The sequence below is a fragment of the Sorex araneus genome, chromosome X (assembly GCF_027595985.1).
Source record: "Sorex araneus isolate mSorAra2 chromosome X, mSorAra2.pri, whole genome shotgun sequence".
Lineage (NCBI taxonomy): Eukaryota > Metazoa > Chordata > Mammalia > Eulipotyphla > Soricidae > Sorex > Sorex araneus.
This window is the reverse complement of record NC_073313.1, coordinates 234,971,822-234,998,768: the sequence shown is the minus strand read 5'-3', so window position 1 is coordinate 234,998,768 and position 26,947 is coordinate 234,971,822. Positions and strand designations below refer to the sequence as shown.

The window sequence follows — 26,947 nt, the reverse complement described above, 5'->3', positions numbered from 1 at the left end:
TCTTTAACGTACACTTTACACACTGCACTGAGGCTGTGGTGCCCCCTGGGGAGTGCTGTGGTGCTCACACACATGTATGCTGGGGGGCACATTTCCTGGCCATGATGTTTTCACGTCTTTTTTCATTTTTTTTTCAGTTTTGGGACCACACCCAGTGGTGCTCAGTGGTACCTCTTGGTAAGGTCACACAACCCAAGGTCATACATACACCTATGAGCACCATTACTAAGAAGACATGTGAGCACACAGGGTGGGGTGTGGTATGATGCTCAAAGGGCTGGAGGGCACCATCAGGAAGGAGTGACCTTGCCAGGAGTGATCCCTGAGTGCAGAACCAGGTGTAAGCCCTGAGCATAGCTGGGTGTGGAAAAAAACAAACAAAAAAACCTCTCCCCTTGCCACCCCTCCGCCCTCCGCTCCCCCCCAACCCCGCAAACAAAACAAAACAAAACAAAACAAAACAAAACAAAAACAAAGGAAAGAAAAGAAAAAGGAAAAGAGGAAAGTTTACAGCATGGAAATTCCAACCAGGAATTTTCATAGCGAATTTGGACTCGAAGCAGTTTTTACTCTATGACCAAACCCTCCGGGGGAGCTGACGTTGCACTGGGGTTGCCCAGCTATTCTGGAACAAACATCTTCGTCCCCCTCCAAACTGTCTGTGCTCAGTGGGGCTAAGTCACAGAGGTGTGACCTTGGTCGACCTCAGCCTTCTGTTGTAGGCAGAAGCCCTCTTCTCTGGGAACAGACCTCAGGTCTGGCTGGGGGTGGAGTTTCTCCCCGAGACTCCTAGTTAGGCAGGGTTGCCAGGCTCCCTGGGCCCCTGAAGGTTCTGGCTTGGAGGTGAGCAGGCCTGCTCCGTCCAGTACACTACTCCCGGGTGGCCTGGGGAGAGCCGTGGCACGACATGCTGCTTCTAGCAGCTAGGAAGCACCCGTAGCTGGATCATGCGTGTTGGTGCAACAAACCCTGAAAACGTGTTTTGTCTCTTTAGGAGCTAATCCCATGGACAGGGGTGGAAACCAGACCGACTTCCTCTTTTCAATTGGATGACTGGCGGAGAGCTTAAAAATGAGCTTTGAGTCTCAGACAAATCTAGGGATACCCATTCAGGGCTGACTGCCTTGTCTTGCTGGGAGTGCTCCCCCAGGGCTGAGGTTGGGGCGGGGCTTGCACAATCAGGGGCCCAGAGAGGCTACTGTGATTCGTGAGTGATGTCCTGGCCCTCTGTCTCAGGACCGTTTCTTCCTTTAACCAGGGTTGGAAGGCCCAGGGGGCATCATCACCTTTAAGGGCACAATGAGAAAAGGCTTGAGAGAGAGAGAACTGAGGCTGAGCAGGAGGGGATGCTGATGACTTTTCTCACTCATTGCTCGTATTCAGAATGGTTTGTTCCACTCATTCTCACTCTCTTTTTAAAAAAAAGTTTTTATTTATTACTACTTTTTTTTTGGGGGGGGGCACACCTGGCAATGCTCAGGGCTTGCTCCTGGCATTGCACACAGAAGTTACTCCTGATAGGCTCAGCAGGGAACCATATGGGATGCCGGGGATTGAACCTGGGTCAGCTGCCTGCATGGTAAGTGCCCTACCCACTGTGCTATCTCTCTGGTCTCTTATTCTTGCTTTTTCTTTCTCAGTCTAGCTACAGAGTAGAGAGCAGGTATTACCAGTGGCCAAAGAAGAATCCACCTTGGTTACAGCAGTGGCCCTTCTCATAGGGAATCCTCTAGAACAGGGAGGAATTGCACCTCTCCAGGCCCAAAGGTTTAAATGATATAGGCGGGGTCCTGCTCTGCGCTCCCAGTTACAGTATCACGGACTTCATAGACCAGATTCCTCTCTGTTTAGCTTAGAGGATGGGTTGGCTGGAGATAGTTGGCTCTGGGTGAACAAAAAAGTTCAAGACATGGGGCGTGCAGTGCAAGGAGAATAATACCAAAGGAGCACTTTTTCCAGGGTGGCCTCTGAAGGGGCTCAGGGGGGCACCCTACATGGAGTCCCAGCTCCTTTCTTAGCTGTGTGTCCTTGAGGGATCTTTGCCATACTTAAGTTCTTTTAAAAGGAAACTTCACAGTTTTCAGGAGGATACATTTGCACTTAAGGGATTTGAGTAATTGGTGGTACTTCCCCTCTCCCCAGCACCCCATCAAAACAAGTTCTCAAACCCCAAATGTCTCAAGAGTCTCCAGAGCTGGGTTGGTTGTGTTGTTTATTCTGAGAGGCAGAGTCTTGTGATGGGGGAGAGCACAACTCCTGGTTCTAGAATGCCTCAGCACCAGGCCTTGGAAGCGACTGGCGTGAGTGCCCTCAGACAAGTTACTTATCTCTCAGGGCTTCAGTTTTGTGACTTGTAAAATGAAGGTGAGGTCACTGTGAGGAATGAATGAGAAAACTGGTTCAGATATAGGACACTGTGTGACCCAGAGGGAGAGTTGCATGTTTGCTAGGGGCCCTCCTGCCCTCCTCCTCCTCTCCCTCCCCCTCTCCACTGGTTAGAGGAAACTTAACATTTGTGACGCTGACATTGTACCGTTTGGCAAGGAGGCTTAGGTATCTGAAAAGGAACAGGTCTCCATCACCCCAACCAACCCCCACACATAAAGAATATCCTGAGATGTGTCCACAAGCATCATTTCAAATGCCTGGGTGATGTTATAAATATTTAGAATGTAGACTTTCATTGCCACTAGAAACTTCTAATGAATATATGACTTTTATTTTATTTTTTGGAACTTTTGTGGTTTATTTTGGGGCCAGACCTAGCGGTGTTCAGAGATAACTCCTGGCCCTACATTCAGGGATCACTGCTGGCAGTGCTCAGGGAATTATGTGGGGTGCCAGGAGTTGAACTCTTGGCCTGTGGAAGGCATATGTCCTTCCTGCTGTACTATCACTCTGGCCCATAGCTCTTCTTTTTAAATTATTTATTATTTTTTAATTAAAAAATTTTATTAGTGAATCACCACAGTTACAGACTTACAAACTTTCGTGCTTGCATTTCAGTCATACAGTGGTCGAGTGTCCATCCCTCCACCAGTGCCCATTTTCCACCACCAATGGTCCCAGCATCCCTCCCACCACCCCCACCCTGTCCTCCTCCCACCCCACCCCTTCTCTGTGGCAGGGCATTCCCTTTTGCTCTCTCTCTCTCCTTTTGGGTGTTGTGGTTTGCAGTAGAGGTATTAAGTGGCCATCATGTTCAGTCATAGTCTACTTTCAGCCCGCATCTCCCATCCCAAATGGGCCCTCCAAGCACCCTTTACTTGGTGTTCCCTTCTCTATCTGAGCTGCCTTTCCCCCCAGCATGTGAGGTTGGCTTCTAAGCTGTGGAGTAATCCTCTTGGTACTTACCTCTACTGTTCTTGGGTGTTAGTCTCCTATTTTGTTACTTTATATTCCACAATGCATAGCTCTTATTTTTAACCAATACAACTTCCTGGGTTAAAAACAGTACTGAAACTATGGAGTACAGAGCAAAGTTTTACTGTTTGGCACTGTTCTACCTAACTGGAAAACATTAGTAGAAAGGTATTTCGTGAATAAGCAATTTGTGAGTGGGACACTAAATTGGTTTGACTGCAACACTTTTTTCCCCCTTCTTTCTTTGTTGGGGGCACACCTGGATGTGCTCAGGGCTTACTTCTGATTCTGCATCAGGGATTACTCCTGGGGTTGGGGGGGGCATATATGAAGTCAGGGATTGAACCCAGATTGATCAAGTGTAAGGTAAGTGCCCTATTGTAGCACTACAGTTAAGTTGTTGCTGCTTGAATAAAACCAGTAAGTCATTGGGAAGAAGCCATGCCCTGGTAAGGGGTGCGGAGTTTAGGGGGCTGAGGACCCTCTGTGTCTTGCCTGGCTTCTTTTGGAGGGAGAGATCTTTGGGATGATGGAGGGAAGGAGCAGCTACCTGGTAGAGGCCACGTGTCTTTGTCCTGGTCCACTGAGAGATGCACCATCCACTTTCTCAGTCTTTCTGAGGGCTTCTGGGAAGGCTTCCAGAAAGACCTGACCTCTTTTTTTTCTGGTCCTGACTCAAGCTTTGGAGCACCTAGGAAATAAAACATAAGTCAAGTCTGCAGTAAAAAAAAAATGTAAAAGTGTTCGTTAAGGCTATGTGATTTACAAAGTTGTTTATTATTATTCAAGTATACACCGTTCCACTCCAAATCCCACTATCAGTGTGACCTTCCCTCCTCCCGCCCCATCCACAGCCTGCATCCATGGCAGGCACATTCTGAAGTCTAACTTTTGTAGTTAGGGTCTCCTGCTTGCAATGCTGTTGGCTCTGTGGTTGAGATACATATACAAACCTCACTGCTACACCACTGTTGTACCTCCAGTAAAATGTAGAGATCCTCAATGTATACAATTTAATGAATATTGACAAATGTATCTATCCACACAAGCCCCTAAATGAATATTTCCATCAGCTCAGAAACTTCTTGCATGGTCCCTTCCATTGACTGACCTTCTAAGCTCTTTGGTATTCTTTATAGTGAGAATTCCAAATAACCTCATGACAAAAAAAATTCTCTGAAGAACCAAGGAAATATTTACCAAAGTTTCTTTCTTTTCTTTTCTTTTCTTTTTTTTTTTTTTTTTTTGCTTTTTGGGTCACACCTGGTGATGCACAGGGGTTACTCCTGGCTCTGCACTCAGGAATTACTCCTGGCGGTGCTCAGGGGACCATATGGGATGCTGGGGATCGAACCCGGGTCGGCCGGGCCGCGTGCAAGGCAAACGCCCTACCCGCTGTGCTATCGCTCCAGCTCTTTACCAAAGTTTCTTAATGGACCCAGCAGGTCCATTGGGACCCTCCCCAAATTGGAGTCAGCTGTTTAGAGATACCTTTTGCTTTGGGCTAGTGAAGTCCCAGGAGTAAGAACATGTGCTTGGGGTGGGGTAGGGAGAAGCAATGGTACAGTGGGTAGAACACTTACCTAGCATTCTGTGGACCTGGGTTTGATCCCTGTCATTCTATATGGTTCCCAGAACACCACCAGGAGCAATTCCTGAGTGCAGAGCCAGGAGTAATCCCTGAGCGTTGCGGGGTGTGGCCCCCAAACAAAACCCAAACCAAAATAAGGATAAATGCTTGGCTGTTGGCCATGTGGAGAGAGGTGGAAAGGTAAGAATTTTTCCCCCAAGGTCACTAGGAGGCCTCATCCTAAAAGCATACACAGGAGCTGTGGGGTGTGGGACTTGCATGAGGCCAATGGCAATGCTGTAGCACCTTGTGCAGCCCTGGGGGACCCCAGCATGACCAGTGTGACCCCAAAAGCCCCCAGCCACCTCCTGGGTGACCTAAGTACTCTCCACCACCACAGGGTCCAAACAGCACCATGTACTTAAACTCATACACTGAACTGTGACCTGTTGGGCTGAGGATTGTTGGGAGAATTCCCTGGCCTTCTGAGCACTGCTTGGAACCTCCCCTCGAGGTTCCAAGAAGAAGCTACCTAAGTTGCCATTGGAATTGATCTCTCCCTTACCCAGATTCTCTTAGTACTCTGTGTGGAAGCACAAAATGTCTGCTCTTTGAGGAACTATAGGGACCATTTGATGTTGCATAATAACTGAATTCAAAATTAGAAAAATGACTTTTTTAAACATGTTGAGCTTTCTTTTATAATACAAAGATCCAAATATCTTCCCCGCCCCCCCCCCTTTCTCTTGACTGCCAGGAGGCTGAAATCTAGTCTCACCTGAAGAAACAAATTTATCCCACATGGCAATGGCATTTATTTCTCTGTTCCTTTGTACCAATTCCCCTTCACCCCACAATTTTAATATTAGTTGCTTGGTTTTATGTACAGATGTTCCTAACTTGCAATATACAACGTGTAATACACAGGACCATATTTTTTGCAGTGCTGAACAGTGAGTGCCAGTGACCCACAACTCCCAGTCAACCATGCTACTGAGTGGGTGCACAACTCTCTGGGGACAGAGTAAGTTCCTGAGCACCTTTAAGGCAGACTATGCTAAACTGTGACATTTGGTACTTTAGGTGATTATGTGCACTTTCTACTTAAAAAAATTCACTTTACGATGGTTTTATTAGTATATAAAAATGGAGGGAGATTCCTATTGCATTTGTAAGCTGCCTGTAAACTCTTGCACCTTCCTAACACATGTGGTGCATTAGACTTATTTATATGCATGCCTTTTTCTTTTTCCTATTCCAGTTTAGTGAAATGCACAAATTGACATAAGGTTCAATGAGTATTTTTGAATTGTCTATATAAATTGAGTTGAAGGGCCAAAGAGATAGTTGGGCAGCTAAGGTCCTTGCCTTGCATGTTGCCACCTCAGTTTGATCCCTGGCTACTCATGTAGTTCCCCCAACACTCCCAGAACCCCTGAGCCCAGATTCAGGAACAATTTCTGAGCACCATCATGTATGGCTCAATTCTCAACTCCTTCCCCAAGACTGAGTTGAATATGACCAGGAGGGATCTACTTCAAGATTTTTTTTTTTTTTTTTGGCTTTTTGGGTCACACCGGCGATGCTCAGGAATTACTCCTGGCAGTGCTGGGGGACCATATGGGATGCCAGGCCCTGAACCTGGGTTGGCCTTGTGCAAGGCAAAGCCCTACCCGCTATACTATTGCTCCGGCCCCTAATTCAAGATTTTACTCTTTCCTTCCTTAAGAAAATTATCTGAAGGGGGAGACCCTTGAACAATCAGCGTTGAACTGGGAGAGGGTTGCATTATGGGCTCTGAACTCAGTCCTTCTGGACCTGCTGGAGTTCCCCTGTGTACCCAGCTACAGGGAGCCTACCTCCTCCTCGAGCCTTTCCTTTGAGGGGATGATGGGTGTGAAAATGAATCTCCACTGGGAAGATGAAGAGCTCTGCAGGAGGCTCACTGACTTTGCATTGACTCCTCAGTGGGGCCAGCACTCCAGGTGATTCCTTGGTGATAGGAGGTAATTTCAGACCCTTTGGTGCCTGGAGAAAATAAGAACAAAACAAAAGCCAAAATGGCAGCTATCTCAACCCTGTTGGCCTGCAGAGGACAAAAACATGATACTGTTTTGTATCTCTAGCAGCAGGAGGTGCTACTGGGATAAAGCTTCACTTTCGAGGGAGGCTTGAGAGGTAAATCAGCAGAGAGCCAGGATCTCACCAAAGTGGCCTTGCTTAGCCTCTTGGGAGCCTGACTATATCCTCAGCCAATTAGTTATCTGGTGAAAATGTTTGCAGTGAAAATGCTGGTAGAATCTACCAGAAATGGAAATATTGATAAAAAGAGATAAATCTCAATATCTTTGTGATGGGGGAAAAGCAAGGTAAGGGACAATTGTCTATATAACCAGTAAAGTCAGAAAGGATAGCAAGCAGGAGAGTGAGTTTACTCCCCTCATCAGCCTCTCTGAGTCTCTGTGTCTTCCGCTGTAGGATTGGGGAGACCAGGTCTCCTGAGGTTACCATGAGGATGGAGATGGAATGAGTTAAGCACATGTAGTTATTGTTGTATTTGGAGTTAAAATTATTTCTATGATATTTCTCTGAGAGTAAATTCTTTTTTCAGTAGGGCTTAACCCCCAATCTTAACACTAGCAGAATATCCAGGTATCTTCATTCTTCTGCAGTATGAACAGAAATTAAAAAAAAAAATTCAGTGTCAGGATCAAAATCTTTGGTTCAATTTTTTGTGTGTCCTCAAACATAAGTGTGCACAGGTATATCCAAATATGCAGTCTGAGAGACTCTAGCAGTAGTACTTTAGGTACTACTAAAGCCTCCTGTTTCCAATTATTCAGAAGTTGCTGAAAATTTCTCCTTTTAGTTTGCAGCTTTTAACATATGAACTTGACTCTGGGGAATGTATATGTGTGCTGCAGATCAGGGGAGTTCAATTTCACAGGCGGAAACATAAAATCTTTTTTTTTTTTTACTTTGTCTAGTGCTCAAAAAAGAATGAAAGGATCTGAAACACGTAATAGATTCAAATAATCCAATGTACTTTGACTTAAGTGAGGGAGGACATTAGACCAAATATGTGCAAAGGACTTGTCATCATTCTTAGACATTGAGAAAAGGATTAGCCAAACAAATACAGGCACATAGGAGCTTTATGTTCCTGGAGACCTTCGTGGCCCAGGTGCCAGCTGCCCACCAACTGCCCCTTACTGAATACTGACCTTGTGCATTTTATTTGACAAGGTTTGCATTGAGAAATCTATGTGGAAACTCAAATGACTTATATGTGGTATGGCTGGCAAGCCAAGCCTTAATGTCTTTATTCCAATGGAAAAAAAAGTGGTAGACTTTTAACAAGGGGGGTGGGGAATCGCTTTCTGTGCCCAATCACAGACACAGACTAGGAGATGGGATGCCTACCCCACCCTGCACTGTGAACTTGAGAATTCCTCTTAGGACCACAGAGTCACCGGCAGTTCCAGCCTGCTGATCACTCAGGGCCAAAGGAACTGGGAAAGCATATATGGGAAAGTTTTGATCAGCTTAAAAACAGGGAAATCTGAGAAAAAGCCCAAACAGACAAAACAACCTTTCTCATTGGCGCCAGGCCCCCTTTAGATGACATACAGTCCTATAATGAAGGAACGTGCCTCAGTGCACAGTCAAACAAAAGATATTTGCATGGCATACATCATCTCGTATCCTCCCATTAGTCCCATCAGTCCTTTGAGGTTGGCCCTGTCATTTGTGCACAGCGACGAGGTCACTGCAGTTCAGAGAAATGAGCGACCTCTAGTCCACGTAGCCCTTATGGGGCAGATTCCAGAAGCCCCATTAGCCTGAGCTTTGCACAGGTATCTGTAAACCATCAGGACCCACCTAGAGTTGCATGGCAGGTCCAGAGATGGCAAACACCATCTCTGCAGATGAAGGTACACAGGACATGGAAAGGGGTGGCTCAACCTGTAAACTATAAGCCCCATTTTCAAAAGTAATAGATCCCTGATAAAGCAAAACCATCACTGGGTTCAAGATCTCAGCATATTGTGAGATTGAACTAGGTCAATTGCTCCCTAGTTTCAAGCTCAGATCTGTAAGTCTGAGGTTTTACAGAGAACCCTCAAATCTTTGACAGAACAAAGTACTCTGTGGCGAACAGCGAGTGTGTTGATAGCAGATGCTTTAAGGTAGAATTCAGGGCAGCATGGGTTCCTTGTACTGCGTGCACCATTTTCAACATTTAGTAAATTACTTCAGCTTTCCTCCACTGCCAGCTCCACAGGGGTGTTCAGAAATGAGTGATGGGGCACAAGGTGGACCGGCCCCCAACATGCCGCTTTGGCATACCGATTATTTTGAATTAAAGTTATGTGAGAAGCAAAAGGGTAAGAACACTCTGACCCTCTTTGTTCTCCCCAGAAAGCAGGAAATAAATCTCCCACTTATTTGTGAGAAAAAGTACCCTGGTTGCACCAGGAGGTAAAACCAAAATACCAGAAAGGAGAATTTGGGTGGTGTGTGTGGCAGGGTGGGGGCAGTGAAGGAAGGATTGGAGAGTGGCAGATGGGGCAGGGGCACGGAAATAAGACTTTTCTTCCATAATTAGTACCCAAGCAGAAAGTTTGTCTCTTCAAAATCATATTGTTTCTTTGTCTAGAAGACATAAAAACCAGCCTACTCTGGTCATCTGTTAGGTTCTACACCTATGATACCTCCATAAATGCACAATTTGATTTGTTTCTTTGTTTCCTGTGTTAATATATTTCATTTCAATTTTTGGGGTGGCTTTTTTGGGTCACATCCAGTGATGCTCAGGGGTTACTCCTGGTTCTGCTCTCAGGAATTTCTCCTGGCAGTGCCCAGGGGACCATATGTGATGCTGGGGATGGTTGCATGCAAGGCAAATGCCCTAGCTGCTGTACTATCACTCCGAGACCTCATGTCAATTAAATTATTAGCCCCACTGAAAGAATTTAACCTTCCCAGCATGTGATAGGCCAGTTCTCTGTTTCAGATATCTCTCCCTCATTTGAAATTAGTCTTTCAAAGTTACCACATACACACACACACACACACACACACACACACACACACACAAACCTTTTTCTTCTTTACTTCTTCTGCTTTGTTTTTGGCAGGAGCTATTGGAGGGAAAAGGCATCGCTCAGCCGGAGGCTCCTGTGGGCAGGGACTGCTCCTGCCCTCGCGTTGGTGCCGAGTCCTTTGCTGGCCTGTGAAACAGGAGGTGAATGAGACTGGGGTCTGGAAGGCTGACTCTCCACTTCTCTCACTGAAGGTTAATGGGAAGCAAGGGAAGGACAGGCTGCTGGGCATGGAGAAAGCCCTGATTGGGTTTTGGGGACCCAAATCTGTATCTCATTCTCTGAGCTTGGTTTAGACTGTCTGAGTCAGGTGCTAGACTGATAATAGTTAATGTGTATTAACAGATAAGGATGGATAAGAATTGAGCAAAGTATTTTGTATGCATTAACCGCATCCCTGCAATTGCCCGACAGAAATATGATTACTATTACCATTCTGCAGATAAGGACAGGGAGCCACACCTGGCAGGATTAGCACGTTGATGCCACTTTGTACCACTGGGGACTTGAACAGGGTTTAATTAACTCAAATTGATTGCAGTGCTGCTGTCAAGATGTTTTCTGTAACTTGTCCAAGATCACAGCTAGCAAGTGGGGGTCAGGAGAACAGGGAGAATGACTACAGAATGTGTGCAGTTGGGGAAGGAGGGGCCTTTCCCTATCCTTCACACCTCCTGCTGGACCTGGACTCATTTCTTTTGTTGGGGGCGCTAGTGCTTGGTTTTAGGGTCACACCTCACATTGCTTAGGGTTTAACCCTAGTTCTGTGCTCAGGGATCACTCTTGGTGGGATCAAGAAACCAAATGTGGTTCTGGGGCTTAAACTCATGTCAGCTGTGTGCAAGGCAAGCACCCTGCCCACTGTACTGCTGCTCTGGCTTCCCTGGAGCTGTTATTTCTAAGGTGAATGGCACAAAGAAATGCTACTCAGCAGGTCTGTCTTCTCCTATGAACACCAGGGGGCTGGGTTTACCCAGATTGCCAAGCGAGGCACAGAGCTTCTTTTTTTTGTTTGTTTGTTTTATTTATTTTTTCTTTTCTTCTTTAAATTTTTTTTTTATTAGTGAATCACCATAAGGTACAGTTAAGGCTTACAAACTTTCATGCTTGCGTTTCAGTCATACAATGATCGAGTCCTTATCCTTGGCACAGGGCTTCTTACCGCTGACATCTGCCTTCCGTCTCGGGAAGGCTCCTCCATAGAACGTGACTTGGGATTTGTCACTCAGGAACCAAGAGGGATCCACGAGGGCATGTCCAAAGGCCCTGCCGCAAGTTGGCTGCGCTTTCTTATTGTACCTTTCCTCTGAAGTGTGTGTATGACGGTGAGTTGCTGTGGACGTGTCCTAGGGAATGACAGTTACATACCCCTGTAAACAGGCTTTCAGAAAGGAACACAGTAGCTTCCTTTATCAGTCAAATCTTGTGGCTAGTGGTTCCTAAGGGTGGGGGCAGGGGGGACTCTTCACAGCCTGAGGAGAAAACCATGGTTAGAATAACAAGATGGGGAACACATATGATCAAATATGTGATTATGGGTAATAGAATGACACTTAGCCATGATTGATAGATTTTTTCTTGCAAAAAATATGTAAAAATCAGACTGAAGTATAAATGCCATTTTTATCCATCATCAAATGTTTCCATCTCTTCCCTCCCAATGTGGTCCTTCCTCATTTCCCCCTTGTAGTTCTCACTGGCATCTGACCTACTTCAAAGAGTTTACTCAGTCAGTTTAGGAGCTTATGTTGTTTCTGTTGCTCTGAACCACTGGTGTGTGTGTGTGTGTGTGTGTGTGTGTGTGTGTGTCTACTCCCCTTGCCCCCCCAACACATTTAAGAGTGCATTTTACACTTTAACTTATTTAAATCTCATAGTCACCTTTTGAGAGTTGTAAGATAACAGTTCCATTATACAGAAGAGAGAATTCAGGTTCAAAGTGAGTTAAAAGACTTAAACAGACGGTGCACACTTAGTAGGATGCACAATTCTCAGAGACCTTTTATTTGGGAAGAGGTGTGTGGCTTGGCTATACTTGAAGATGTTCTGGCCTTACTCCTGAGTATCCACTCAGGATCCTTCCTGGCAATGCTCAGGTGACCATTTATAGTACCAAAATTAAAGTAGGGTTGGTTGCCTGCAATGCAAAGACCTCAGCCTCTGTACTGTGTCTTCAGTCCCAGCTGAGGTCTTTCAATGTTACTATCCCAAGAGCTCTTTTTTCTCACAAGACTAGAGAGGCCCAGAAAGGGTCAAGACTGAGGTGAGGATCTGTGGTTAAATGAGTAAAGAACTGTGAGTTAAAGTTAAATTGGCTAGTATTAAACAAGGACCTAGTTGACTGGTGCATGATAAAAAACTTGCCACAAAAAGGGAGGGGTAATGCAGTTAGGACAATGATAATGATAGTTGGAATTGGTTACTCTGGACAAAAACTGAGTGCCTAAAGGAAATAAAGTGATATACATGGTACCCTTTCAGTAACAGTATTACAAACCACAGTGCCTAAAAAGAAAATAAGGGAGAGAAGAAAAGAGAGATAACAAAGTGAGAAAGAGAATAAGAGAGAGAAGAAAAGTGTCGGCCATAGAGGCAGGATTCGGGGGCTGGGGGCAGGTGGGCAGGAGGAAAGGTAGGCTGGGAACATTGGTGGCTGGAAAGTGCACTGGTGAAGGGATGGGTGTTGGAACATGTATGACTGAAATTCTATCATGAACAGTTTTATGTTTTTTAAAAATAAGACTACTATTTTAGGGGGCTGGAGCGATAGCACAGTGGGTAGGGCGTTTGCCTTGCACACGGCCAACCCGGGTTCGATTCCCAGCATCCCATATGGTCCCCTGAGCACTGCCAGGAGTGATTCCTGAGTGTAGAGCCAGGAGTCAGTCCTGAGCATCATCGGGTGTGACCCAACCCCCCCCCCCAAAAAAAAAACTACTATTTCACCAGTAGAACTGGTGAAATAGTGGCTATCTAAATGGTGGTGGCTATCTAAATGTCTGCATTCCCAAATGAATTGGTCATGGAACTTTTTCTTTTGCAGAGCATCTGGCAATGCTAGGGATGCAGAGTGATGAAAAGCAATGGCCACAACACACAAAGAACTCTTCTCTGGAGACCCCAAGAAATGGTACAGAGAGGGAGCATTCCCTCTGAAGTCAAGAAGAATGACAAAGGAGAGCCCACGATAAATGGTACCTCTGCCTGGGCTTCATCTTCCTGCCAGGGCTGCTTCCCGAGTGGTGGCAAGTGAGTCCCTTGACTGCAGTGGCTCTGGGGGACAAAGTCCTGGTCGACATGTCCACCAGCCCCAGCTTCCCCTTCATCCAGGCCCTGCTGACCTGTAAAGATGAACAGTGGTTCAGCCTAGGAAGCCCCGAGACAGGTAGGATGGTGTCAGCTGCTGCCGAACTCCCCATTCACATTCCTGCCTTTTTGCTTTTCTAAGCAAAAGCTTTGACCAAGGCCCATGGCCCTCCTCGCCTCTGTTTTCCTCTTGGACAGCCAGGGGGGAGGATGGCGTGGCACTGCCAATTAGGAGAGCAGGGACTGAGACTGCCTTCTCTGGGCTCCATATCCTCGCCTGCAAAACGGGGCCACTATTTCCTTGCAGAGTTGTCTGGAGTTCACATGAGCTAAGGAGTTAGGCAGCCTTTGCAAATGGTGAGGGTAGGAGATCCAGTGGTGAGGTGGTGGTAGGGGAGGCGGGAGGCCTGGAACCTGCTTCAAGCACCCCAGAATACTCTGTCTAAGCATGTGGATCTCCTGAGCTGTCTGTTGACTGCTGACTTGTGGGAAACCCTCTGTGGATGGATGCACGTTTGCTTGGACTGCTGGGTGCCCCCCCTGAACTCACCGTGTCTGTGCAAACCCCAGGAAGCCTCTGAGTCAACAGATGACTCCAGCCGAGTTAACAATCTTTCATCAATAGTTTAAAGGGTCCTGCAGCTGTTTTCATCACCTACTCCAGGTAGATTTATTGCTGACAGTCTGGCAAATCTTCCTGGCGTTAGCAACACCTCCATTCTCAACATGCAGCTCCGTGGAACAGTGTGGGCTTGTCTTTCAACCAGGGCCTCTGGAAGTCTGCAGGGGCCCTGGGTATGATGGAACTCTGAGCTTCTGCAAGCGATTCCTCCTCCCCTCTGCAGTCCTCTCTGCTCCCAACCCTTGCCTCCGGGCAGAATCCCCCACACTTGATGTTATGGGTTGGATGCCAAGTGTCCACTCACAGATAGACATTCCACCCTCTTCAAACTGGCCCTTTCCTCTGCTCACCAGCTCTGAAGGCTGCTCTTATTCACAGTGTTGGGGAGATGGATTCAGACTCGGGCTCAGGGACATTGGATAGGTTGCGGAGACACAGGGAAGACTGAGGAAAATTCCTTAATCTGAGAAGACCTAGAGCCAGTGAGGCTTGCTTACAAGAAGATTTTAACTCTACAATGGGTGCAGCACTAAAATCTTTCTTAAGTATTTGCAAATGATATTTTGGATTCACACCAGATTAGGATAGACTTATCCTGCTTGGCCGGATTCATCTAGAACCAAATGCATTTCTTAGGGTAGAGGAAATGAAGCCCTGCCAATGGTTGCTCTCCTGTAGAAGAGTCTTATGTGGCAGACTGCCTAAAATGGGGCCAGGGGGATGTGGGTGGGGGGGGGACATGGAAAGACGTTCTTCCTTCAGCTGCAACCCAGGTAATATTAAACGTATGACTCAATATTGTGGAGAAACTGAGATTTTTCTCTGCAAACATCACCTCAGGCTCACTTTATTATGCTTAATAAAAACAGATTTGCATATAAGATTCTGTATGTTTAAGCTGTTGAAAGACCACAAAACTTGGTATCTCTTAATGGATTCAGATCACCTAGATAAGATGTACTGACGTAACAAAATCAAGCTCCTTTTGGAGGGAGGGGGTTTGTTTTTGGGTTAATGCCTGGTGGTGCTTAGGGCTTACTTCTGGCTCTGTGCTCAGGGATCACTCTTGGCAGGGATGCTGAGGATTGAACCCAGGTCAGCTGCATGCAAGGTTACCCACTGCACTATCACTCTGACCCTCAAATAAAGTTCTTTTAAAGAGTATTTTTGAGATCCTCGTCCCCTGTGATTTTCTACCATATGCCACAGGAGAAAGAATGCATCTCATTTTGATTATCCTCATTTGTAGAGAAAGCAAAATAAGGATTCAGGAAGCATAGATGACTTGGCTAAAGTCACATTGTTGAGTATGGGAATTGCAGTGAGGATTTTTGTTATTTCTACAAAGTGTCTGGCAAAGGGAGAGAGGCCAAGGGGAGATAAAGTTAAAACTAACAAAACAATTTTTCAGGATTATAATTTTTAAAGGGCTGGAGCGATAGCACAGCGGTTGGGCTTTCGCCTTTCACGCGGCCAACCCGTGTTCGGTTCCTCCGCCCCTCTTGGAGAGCCCGGCAAGCTACTGAGAGTATGGAGCCTGCATAGCAGAGCCTGGCAAGCTACCCGTGTGTATTGGATATGCCAAAACCAGTAACAATAAGTCTCTCAATGAGAGACGTTACTGGTGCCCGCTCGAACAAATCTATGAACAATGAGATGACAGTGACAGTGACAGTGGTAATTTTTTTTAAAAAAATAAGCTAAGCATCCTGTTAACAAATATTTATTGAACAGTTGCTATGTGCCAGAAGGTGGGTATGGTCATCTCCAGTTATCTATTATTTATTTTTGAACATGGGACCACACCCAGTGATGCTTAGGGTTACTCTTTTTTTTTTAATTTTATTTTTTAATTGAATCACCTTGTGAAAAGTTACAAAGCTTTCAGGCTTAAGTCTCAGTTACACAATGCTCGAACACCCATCCCTTCACCAGTGCACATATTCCACCACCAAGATAGGGTTACTTTTAGTTGACACTCAGGAATTAATCCTGGTGGTGCTTAGGGAACCATATACGGTGCTGGGTAGCAAACCAGGTCAGCTACATGCAAAGCAAGTGCTCACCAAAGAATTATATCTCTGGACAGTCATCTCCAGTTTATAAATGAGGAAACTGAAGTCTAGAAAGGTCACATAGTTTGGAATCTGGTGCTACTGGTCACATGTCTAATTATTATTCTGTATTTTATCTCTGTTTTCTGCCTGATCATGACATCTCCTTGGTATATGACATCAACTAAGTGGTCACATGATCTACTAGGGCTACAGATTCAACCCTCAAATAGAACTACTGTTTAATCACTGTATCACTGTCATCCCGTTGCTCATCGATTTGCTCGAGCGGGCACCAGTAACATCTCCATTGTGAGACTTGTTGTTACTGTTTTTGGCATATCGAATACACCACGGGGAGCTTGCCAGGCTCTGCCATGCAGGCGAGATACTCTCGGTAGTTTCCTCTGAGAGGGGTGGAGGAATCGAACCCGGGTCAATCCGCATGCAAGGCAAATGCCTTACACGCTGTGTATTGCTCTGGCCCAACTGTTTAATATCCAATATTTTTGGATGCCAGGGCCTCAAAGACTAAGGATTATCAACTTGAAATAGGATTTTTCAAAAGATACAGCATAAGACAATGCCCTCTGGGGAAAGGAAGCAAATCCTAACCCTGGAGCATTACTTGAATAAGTTCAAGTATCAAGATACGGATGCCTGGGGCTGGAGCAATAGCACAGTGGGTAGGGTGTTTGCCTTGCACATGGCTGACACGGGTTCGATTCCCAGCATCCCATATGGTCCCCTGAGCACTGCGAAGAATAATTTCTGAGTGCATGGTCCAGGAGCAACCTCAGTGCATCGCTGGGTGTGACCCCTCCCCCCCAATAAAAAGATATGGATGCCCAAAACTTCATCTGTTCAGGGAGACTCAGAATCAACTGGGCTCATGGATGTTGACTCATATGAGTAAAGTACAAAGGGACTGATGTACTAATTTTAATTTATTCAGGGTTTTAATTTACAAAGAGAAATACAATTGTCTGATCTGCACACTTTCTGTCAATAAACTACATATTGGCCAGGTTAATCTGGTGCTCAAGTGAAGACAAAAGGGAGGTATGTGGCAGGAATATTTGATGGTATCAGCTCTGTAAACCTGCTATATTCTTATCTTCTTTTTTGATGGACTGGATTCTCTATTCCAATCAGATACTTTTCTAAGGTCCAGATTTAGTCAGACACTCTCATTATTACCGAAAAGTTCTTTTTTTAACTCAAAAATTAATTTTATAACATATTAAGATTTTTGTTCTTTCCTGCTCTTTTCTCAAAAACTCAGATACAAACCAAGGGCTTGTTTTCTACTCATTAGTCCTATCCAATCATCATTTAATCTATCTCCCTTAGCAAAGGTAATTTCAGGATCTTTTAGTTCTTCAATTTTCCAAGAATGATAGTGACAAGTGAAATCCCTGTTGTATCGATCAGCTCACAATAGTGTTCTGTCATCATAATTGTAGAGATGAGCAAACAAAGAGGTTAAGTGACTTGCTCAAGGTCTTGCACCCAGATAAGAGAGATAATAGCCATTACAACCCAGATTTCTGACTCTAAAGTTCCTATATTTTTTACAGATATCACAACAAAGCCACAGGATAAAAGGATATTAGAATGGAACAGAACTAGAAAATGATTAAAAATTTAGTATCTAGATCTTTATCTTTAATATAGTAGTCACTTGCCACATATGACTATTTAGATGCAAATTAATTAAAATTAAATAAAATATTAAACTTAGTTTAACAGTTGCACTACCTAAGTGTCAAATGCTCAACAATTACATCAGAGTAAGGCTATGATATTGAACAAAATGCAATATTTTATCATAGCAGAAAAGATGATTTGAACAGTGCTGATTTAGACTTAACCCCTTGAATTTACAGATTTGAACATGAAACCCCGAATCCCTAGACTTTATTCTGAGAAATTTCATTTCAAGGTATTGGAAATGTCCCAGTATTTTGAGAACTGCTCAAAAAGTGAACATGTACCTTGTTCAAATGATTTTCCTTGTTGAATCCAAAATGGAGGGAAGACAGGCAGGAGGTGGTATTTTGGGGGCACACCTGAAAGATCCTGCTGTGGCCTGAAATTCTCTGGTACGTTAAGTTGACTGTCCTGGAGTATCACAGAATCCTTGATGTATCCTGAAAAGTAGGTTGGGAGTTACTGGTAGAAGAAAAAAAGGTCACCATTCCACAGTTCTTGTGGGTGATGATCAAATTCTCCATTTGTATGGGTCTCAACTCCGGACATTAAGGAATACAGTGAGAAACTGAGAGCGATTATAAAATCACATAGAACCCTTAATGGTTCTCTCCCCTTTTCCTTTTGTGAAAACTGGGTCCCTCTGGGGAAAAAACAAGGCTGCCACTTTGGGGGCGGGAAAAGGCTTATTCTGCTTTAGGATAAACTAAAAACTTTCTAGTTTGTATCCTATTTGCTTCTTAAACCCCAAAATACTCCATCCAAGCTTTCTGCAGATATTTACAGAGGACGTGGGGGTGGGGTGTGGGAAGGGGAATGCACTCTGGCAGCAGAGCAGATACAGATAAAATAGACCTGGGCCCTTTTCATCTTTTTTTGGGGGGGAGGGGAATGTTACTCCTGGCTTTGCACTCAGGAATTACTCCTGGCAGTGCCCAGGGGACCATATAGGATGCTGGGAATCTAACCGGGTCGGCCAGGTGCAAGGCAAACGTGCTACCCTCTGTACTATCTCTCCAGCCCAGGGCCCTTTTCATCTTAATTAGCATTTATTTTTTTGGGCAGTGTGGTGCTTGGGTTGGGGGAGAAGGTCACTCCTGGAAGTGCTAGGGGACCATGCAGCACTGAGGACTGAATGCAGGGCTCATCCTTCCAGCCCTCTCCCCAGTCTCTGAGCCTTTTTAAAAAGCAGAGTCTGAGAGACAGTTCTCCTGTGCTCAGCTGTATGGTCCCTGCTGTCAGTGCAATTTAAGGTCAAGACAATGAACTCAAGGTTTGATGGAGTTGTGGAGAAACCTGTGTAGAAGACACAGGCCTGATGTGTGGGAAGATTTATTACAGGGGTGGAAAGATGGGACCAGAGAAAATACCAGCATCACAAAATGGGTGAACTCCTGGATGTGAGGGCCTGGAGTGGAGACACTATTTAGCCAGTGAACTCATATCATTGTTTTGCCACTGTTCCTCTGGCTCACCATCTCATCCCCAATGGACCAAATAAAATACAGGATTCCAGTTGAAATTTAATTCCACTTAGACAACACTTTCTTCCCAGCCTGAACATTTCACACTCAAGAGGGCCCTTGGGGGCCCGGTGATACAGCGCAAGTAATCGAGTGTATGCCCATGCATGTATGAGGCCCTGGGCTCAATTCCTAGCCCTGAATGGACCCCCAAGCATCACCAGAGCCAAGCACTATAGGAAGTGCCTCCTGAAAAAGAGGGGCTTTGGTGATGAACTGTGCAAGGAGCCCACAAATGCACCTACCTTTTCTTCAACCACACACTATAGTCATATGATTTCCAGGAGTCTGAGGCACATTTGTTAAGAGGGGTTTTCATCCTTGGAGATATTGGGCCAAAGCTAGGGGGAAGTAGTTTGTTCTGTCTTTTGCCCCACTTAATTGTATATCTTTGGCCAAGGCGCTCTTCATAAACGGAACTGCCAGTCATGGTCTGCTGGCCAAGAAAGTAAAACCCACTACTGGACCGGCCTTCCGTTCTTGAGTCATCGTTTACTGAGGAGAGGGGAGTTTTCTCTCCTTCCCCAAAGACATCCTCTATAGTGAGGAGAAAACCAGTCTTCCTCTGTGTGTTTGTTGGTGCTGAAGAGATGGCAAACAGCCTAGTGGGCACTGGCAAACCCTCTGGCTCACCACCTCATCCCCAATGGGCTTGCCAAATTAAATACAGGATTCCAGCTGAAACTGAATTCCAGATAGACAATTAACACTTTTTAGTAGGAAAATGTACCAAGAATTGCGAATTGAACTTCTCTGTGTGTGCCTGTGTATGCGTGCGTTAACTCTGGCACTCTAATCCTCAACCATTTCCTGTTTTCATGTTTAAGCCTTTATAGAATGCACATGGGGTGACTTTTTGGTAGAAGGGCGTCTGTCTCACTCTTAAGTGGATTGTTGGGAGAACCCAACATTTTCACTTATTGGAGGACCCGAGAATCCCTCAGGTGGGCGAATGTTAGAGCGAATGGGACAGGGAGCGTGGGGGAAGAACTGACTCCTGGTCCCCAATCTTCCTTGCCAGCCCCATCCTTGCCTTATCTTGTGAAGGGCAGCATTGAAGTAGAGGCTCTGAAGGCTCTTGGGAAGAAGGTTCTGGCTTGGGATGTGAGTGTGAGGCTGGTGAGAGAAGAAATAGTGAAGGGCAGACTCCAGTTAAACTTCCTTCTGTGGGTGCGCGGGAGGATAAAGGGTAAAGCATGTGGCACATGTGGACAACCAAGTGGGACCAATTTTGCCTTAACACAAAATCGAACTTGAAATCCTCATGCTCAGGCCTCCATGGGAAGCCCAAGTTCACACCAGAATTTCTGGAAGGGTTCCTCCTCCCATTCCCCCACTGACCTGCACAATGAAGCCTGTACATAGTGCCAGGGGGCCATGTCCGTAAGAGGCCTCGCAGGTATCTCTTGGCTGAATACCCAGGTTGGATGTGCCGCTGGGCCTGGCTCTCTGGTTGCCTTCGGAAGTGGAGATAGGGTTGCCAGCCTCTGTCCTGCTCCCTCTGTGGGGACACCAGTCAGGACACTACGTGTCTGCTAAGCCCTGAGCCTCCCGGTGAGACACGGGCTAGTCAGCACAATCCTCGGCAGAAACCCGGAAGGCTCCCAGAACGTGAGAGAAGGCACTAGCAACAGATGCCTCAGTCCACAGACATAAACCAAGAGCACACAGAGTAAAGCTGTGAAAAGCCTCTGCAGATTTTCAGCAGGGAGGACAAAGAGATATGAGACATACCAGACCCCTCCATCTTAAGATAGAGCATCAGAAAAGGATAAAGAACCTCAAAAGAAAACACATGACTTAGTTTGGCCTGTGGAAAGCATTGTATTACTTTTGAAAAAGTAGGGGGAGAGGGAAAATAGTAATGGGGAAGCCAGCTTAGCAAATCAGTATTGACTGAAAGTGTTTCTTTGTGAATAATGGGAAGACACACTACGATCATGCTGATGGGGAGCCTGGAATCTTGATAATATCTGGCTCTGCTACATTTCATTGCATCCAGGGAGAATTCTCTGGGAACCTGCCTGCCAATGTCAGTCTCATTGTGCAAGGCCTCATGGAAAATTAATGTGAACAACAATAACTTGCGCTTGGCCAGGGATTTCTATTATACCAAGAACTTTCACCTCATTGTAATTCTTTGGAGTGGACAAGTTTATATTATAACCACTTAAGTGATGCAGGAGCTCTCCAAGGATGACTGGAGAAGAACAAGCATAGAAAATAGGTGGTGCTTGTATGGGCACCTCTTCCTACCTGCTTGCTCATGGCAGGTATCACCAATAAGTCAGGCCATTCTCAAACAACAAACTCATTGTGATCTCTGAATCCTTTCCTTGAAAAAACTTTTGAATATCATGGCATAGTCTCCTGCCCCCACACCATGCTGTCTTCACTGGAGTGCCCTCGGAGGGAGGCCGGTTGAGCTTCCCTTCCTGCCCCTAGCAGAGACCTGGCAGCTGAAAACCTCCAGAACCCAGCCAAAGCTATGCTTAAGGCCACTCTCTACATGCTTGGACGAGCCTCACTGATAAAGGAACTGACAGAGGAACCCAGGTATGCAGGTACCATGGATGACATCTCCAAGCCTGCTCGTATCAGGACTGGGTCTGCTCCACCCAGATCCCCACCACCCCAGTTTTCCAGTAGCTTGGCAGTCATAGACACAAACTCCCCCACCTCCCCACCATATAATCTCATGAACAACCAAGATCCAGAGACTATAAAACAAAGCTCCTGGAAGAGGGCGATGCAATTTTTCCTGGAGCGTGCGTCTATGACCTCTTTATTTTTATCTTTATTTTATTTTATTTTTTTCCCCACACAGCAGAGCCTGGCAAGCTACCCGAGATGTATTTGATATGACAAAAACAGTAACAACAACGTGCCCTTCATGTTCCTGGAGCAACCAGATGCCATCGGGCTACACTAGCACGAGACAGGGACAAATGAAGACATTACCGGTGCCTGCTTAAGCAAACCGATGATAAATAGGATGACAGTGATACAGTGATACAGTGATGGCATAATCTAAAAATATATATGTGTGTGTGTGTATTTGTGTTTGTGTGACCAGTTTAAGTGTTCAGATTAGTGAATTTCAATAATTTTGTGACCACCCCAAATTGTAACATTTTGACAACTGACAAATTATTACAAACCAACATTGTAATAATGACATAAAGCAAAGTATAGAAGTTTTCATCAGTCTGAGTTCCTTTATGCCATTTTCCTGTCAATGTTTTCCTTCACCTAGAAGTTTACTCACAGTTTCTCATTAGATCAGTAAGTTTCTGGCCTAGCCTTCCTTCTGGCAACCATTTGTTGCCAGAATCTACTGAGAAAAGGTTTACAGATAAAAAACTGAAAAGGAAAAAGAGAAACTTAGGGAGAGTAAGGTCATAGGGTCCTTGCTGGGTTTCACAGACGAGCAGAGCTGCGGAATGCTCTCATTTGGATACCTTCAGGGCAGGGGCAGCTCAGGTCAGAGCTGAGGATTAAAGACCACCGAAGTCTCCTCTGCTAAAGAGAATGCTGGAAAGCCAAAGTCCATTAGGAGAAGTAATACCTCTGCTAAAGAGCCAAATTTCCAGTATATTGACTCATTCATTCATTCATTCATTCATTCATTCATGTATCTTATAAATGGAATAAAACAGAGCATCAATTGGTCCTTGATGTCTGGACAACTTAAAGGGTAGAAGATTCAAGTGCAAAAAGGGACTGGAGAACTCAGGCCTGAGTTTTTCAAAAGTTAAGAAAGAAAGAATTGTAGGGAGTACAGTGGAAACAAAATGGCTTAAGAGTCTTCACACATTCCCCTTTCCCCCCTGTGTGATTATGCAATATATATTTGCTTCTATGTCCAGGCCTGTATTAGGTGCTGGAACATGGACTTCATTTCCTCCCTGTACATTTTTGCCTCAATTGACTTCTTTCTGCATGCAGCAAAACCAAGTTTTCCCTGAGATGCTGTGGCTCTTGTATGCATATAATGACTTGTTTGATCTGGACAAGAGCTCCACATTATTTCTCATTAATATTTCTGAAACAGCAATGTTGTTCTGGAGCACCACCAAACAGTTGGCTCAGTGGCACAAGAATTGCTAGATTTCTTTAAATAACACAAATTCCAGAAGTCAGATGTTGGAATAGGTAAGGTAAAAATCAAAGGATTGACAAGGCTATATGCTTTCTGGAGATTTAAGGGAAGAATTTCTTCTTGTTGTTGTTGTCCCTTCCCCCCTCAGTTTCTATAGATCATCTGTGTTTCTTGATTTGTGACATATTTTTTCCATTTTCAAAGTCAGTTCTGAGTCCTTCTGAAGTGGCCCTCTTCCTGGTTCTCTTTTGGATTCCTTCTTCCATTTTTAGGGAACAATTTGAGTCCACTGGTCCTGCCTAGGAAATCCAGGATTATCTCTCTCTTTGAAGGCCATGTGACTAGAGATCTTAATTTCATCTGCATGCTTAGTTTCCTTTTGCCATTTAACCTAGCATAGTCAGAAGAGGTGCACATATTTGGGGGAGGACATTGTTTTATCTACCTGTCCTTTAAGGTATTTATTTTAAAAAAATAATTTTCTGGTTTCTTTTAATAGTTCCTCAAATTATACCTGTGAAGTTGGTGAATTCATTTTATACCACATAACTTCAGCTGTAGCATTGTGTGAGGTTCAAAGCTAGCTTATGGTAACTTATGGGGCAACATGGGCTAAATCTAGTCCATCTTTTCCAATGTGTAGAAGATACTAGTGAAACAGAGCAATTGCAAGAGAAGAATGTATTGTGTAATTGCAATCTCACTTAATTTTATATCTTCATGGTAGAGAGGCTAGAAGATAATACATTATGTGTGTGTGTGTGTGTGTGTGTATGTGTGTGTGTGTGTGGTGGAGTGTTTGGGCCACACCTGGTGGTACTCAGGACTTACTCTTGATTTTGTGCTCAGGGATCACTCCTGGCGATTCTTTGGCATCTGAAATTCTAGTAACAACTATATTAGGGTATTGGGAGTAAGAGGTAAACAGCTTTGTTTCTGCCTTGTAAAATCCTATTCGGAATACTATGGTTTGATTATATTTTCCCATAGAAAACATATTGAAAATTATTTATTTTATTGAACCCATCCTTTTCTCAGGCATATTTTTCCACTTTTCCCTAACATCACCTTCAACTTCTAATTGCCCACCAGGAAGTTGCTCTACAGCATAAAAGGGAACAGAAGGCAGTTTCTGGAACACAGAATGAGAGGCAGCAGGAGGCTGGCTGCAGTTGGTCGCAGACTGCTCATGCCTGCCTTGGCTTTGCCAATCAATCCGGCTTCTGGTTTCTTCTGAAATGAGTAATTAGTGAGCACAGAGTGGCCCGTTTTCCACGCTTGGCCATGAGGGCATCTTTGAAAGAGAGACTTGTTTCTGGAGGCAGCTTTCCGAGAGCCCACAGGCCTCCACAGGCAGAGGCAGAGGGAGGCCCTGCACCTGCCCCATCCCTGTTCTGGCTGCCATGGCTGACTCCCCCAGAGCTGGCAGAAGAGGAGGGAAGGAGCCAGAGCCAGCTGTGCGCGCCTCCTCCCACCCACACCTCCAGCAGATACAGAGTGGCAGGGCACCAGAAAGTCCTGGACAGTCAGCTGCCATCTTACCACAGAGGGGAGTGGTGACTTTGGGTGTTGGCCTTGACTGGGGTAGAGAGAAGCCCGGGAACCCCAGGACTGGCTGGAAAAGCCCTTGATGATTTGACCCCACCCACTTCAGGTACATTTCCAGCCTGGACCCCACCCATCTAATTACCTTGACTTTCTTCATCTTGCTCTTCCCTCTAGGCCTTTACTCATCTCTGCCTGGGTCTCTCTCTACTTGCTTTTACCTCAACTCAGCTCAGATTTCGCCTCTTTCAAGATGCCAATCTAGACTTTCCCAGTGAGAAGCATTCGCAGTCTCGACCTTTTTAAAACTTGGATAGCGTCTTCATAAATGACAGTCTAAGCTGCCTGGTATCAAATAACACTGGGGCACTAATCTGCCTCCTTGACCAGCATCCCTGGCAGGGAGAGCTTATGTCCTCCCCATATATACCCTGGCAATGAATATGTTTACCCAACTCTCTGTTGAATATCTACCCTGTATCAGATACTGTTTTAGGCATTGGCTATCTAATGTCCACTCGTTTGATGTCAGCTCCGTTGAACGGACAGGCCCCTCAATGTCTATACTTGACTGCCAACCACCTGGGCTCCCCGCTGCCCACTCCATTCTAAAGGCCTCTTTGTGGGCATGTGCAGCTGGTGCGCCTCCCCTGCAACCAGGCATGCTGGAGGCTGTGTGTGATGGTGATGGCCCAGCCTTAGAACAGAGGGTGACTGCCCATTGTTGTTGCACCTGTGCAGCTGTGACTGGTGACAGCCTTGGGGCTGCCAGGTGAGTGCAACTGAGGTAAAGTGGAGCAAGGGAGGGGGCAGGTGGGAGGGGAAAGATGTGTAGTCACTTGCTGTTGCACTTGGAAAGGCCGCTCCATCGTCAGCCTGCCTTTAATTAGCCTGTGCCAACACCACCACTCTGCCAGCCTCCTTCCCTGCTGGTTGAGCTTCGGAGACTGTGAATAATCTTCTTTCTCCCCTACACCTTTCGCGGCCATGTGTTCCTGGGTGACAGTCCATCAAGCAGAGGATCATGAAATGGCTTGATTTTTCCCATAGTTGTAATGTTGCCATGGGGCTTTATGTGAAACAAACCATTTAGGATCAAAGATCCTACCAGCCAGATGTCACAAGCCAAGGTACAATGACTAGAAGTGAAAACAGCAAACACTAAGCTCTACTTCATTTAAGAGCTCAGTGTGCCTGGGTTTGAATCTCTGGTGAAATTAGTTGAGCCACCTGTGTCTCAGTTTCTTTATCTGTCAAGTGAGGGTGATATGAGTGCATATCTTACGGGCTGGGAAAGATAATAGAGGATGTAAGGTGCTTTTCTTGCATGCAGCTGACCCTGGTTCCATCCTGACACCCTATATGCTTTTCCTAGAACCACCAGGAGTGATCCCTAAGCACAGAACCAGTAGTAAGCCCAGAGCACAGGAGGTTGCTTTCCCACCAAAAATAAAAGTATACATTTTACATAGAAAAAGATGATGAAGTTGGACTCTTATCTCACATAGATATTAATGTTAAGAGAATCAAAGATCTAACTATGAATTTTAATATAAAACCTTGGAAAAATAGTGAAAATGCTTTAAAACATCAAAATTTGAAATCATTTCTGGGCATGACGCAAAAAATAAGCTATAAAAGAAAGAAATAGATATTTGGATTTAAAATGTAAAAGTTGAGCATGAACAGACACTATCAGTAGAATTAAAAAAGAATCCAGGGGGCTGGAGTGATAGCATAGTGGGTAGGGTGTTTGCCTTGTACGCGGCCGACCCGGGTTCAAATCCCAGCATCCCATATGGTCCCCTGAGCACTGCCAGGGGTGATTCCTGAGTGCAGAGCCAGGAGTAACCCCTGTGCATCGCCAGGTGTGACCCAAAAACCAGAAAAAAAAATAATCCAAAGAATAGGAGAATTTTTTGCAAATCACAAAACTGATTGAAATGATTTAAATTGTATGAAGAACTTTAGAACTTGACGCATCAAAATGTAAATAGTCTAATTTTAAGAAAGGGTTAAAAACTACTTGAAGAGACAATTCTCC

The 26,947-nt window shown here is 45.2% G+C and overlaps 1 protein-coding gene across 1 annotated transcript in view; it reads right to left on the bottom strand.

Moving 5' to 3' along the window:
• The window catches only part of KIAA2012 (KIAA2012 ortholog), a 130,473-nt gene that overhangs the window by 88,747 nt on the left and 14,779 nt on the right, over positions 1 to 26,947 (bottom strand). The window contains exons 3-9 of the mRNA XM_055122694.1: positions 20,598 to 20,757; positions 18,018 to 18,173; positions 13,237 to 13,379; positions 11,201 to 11,384; positions 10,037 to 10,167; positions 6,793 to 6,961; positions 3,914 to 4,054 (exon numbers count right to left, since the gene is read on the bottom strand). Of these exons, the coding sequence (XP_054978669.1) occupies positions 3,914 to 4,054; positions 6,793 to 6,961; positions 10,037 to 10,167; positions 11,201 to 11,384; positions 13,237 to 13,379; positions 18,018 to 18,173; positions 20,598 to 20,757 (1,084 nt within the window). The remainder of the gene's footprint in view (positions 1 to 3,913; positions 4,055 to 6,792; positions 6,962 to 10,036; positions 10,168 to 11,200; positions 11,385 to 13,236; positions 13,380 to 18,017; positions 18,174 to 20,597; positions 20,758 to 26,947) is intronic.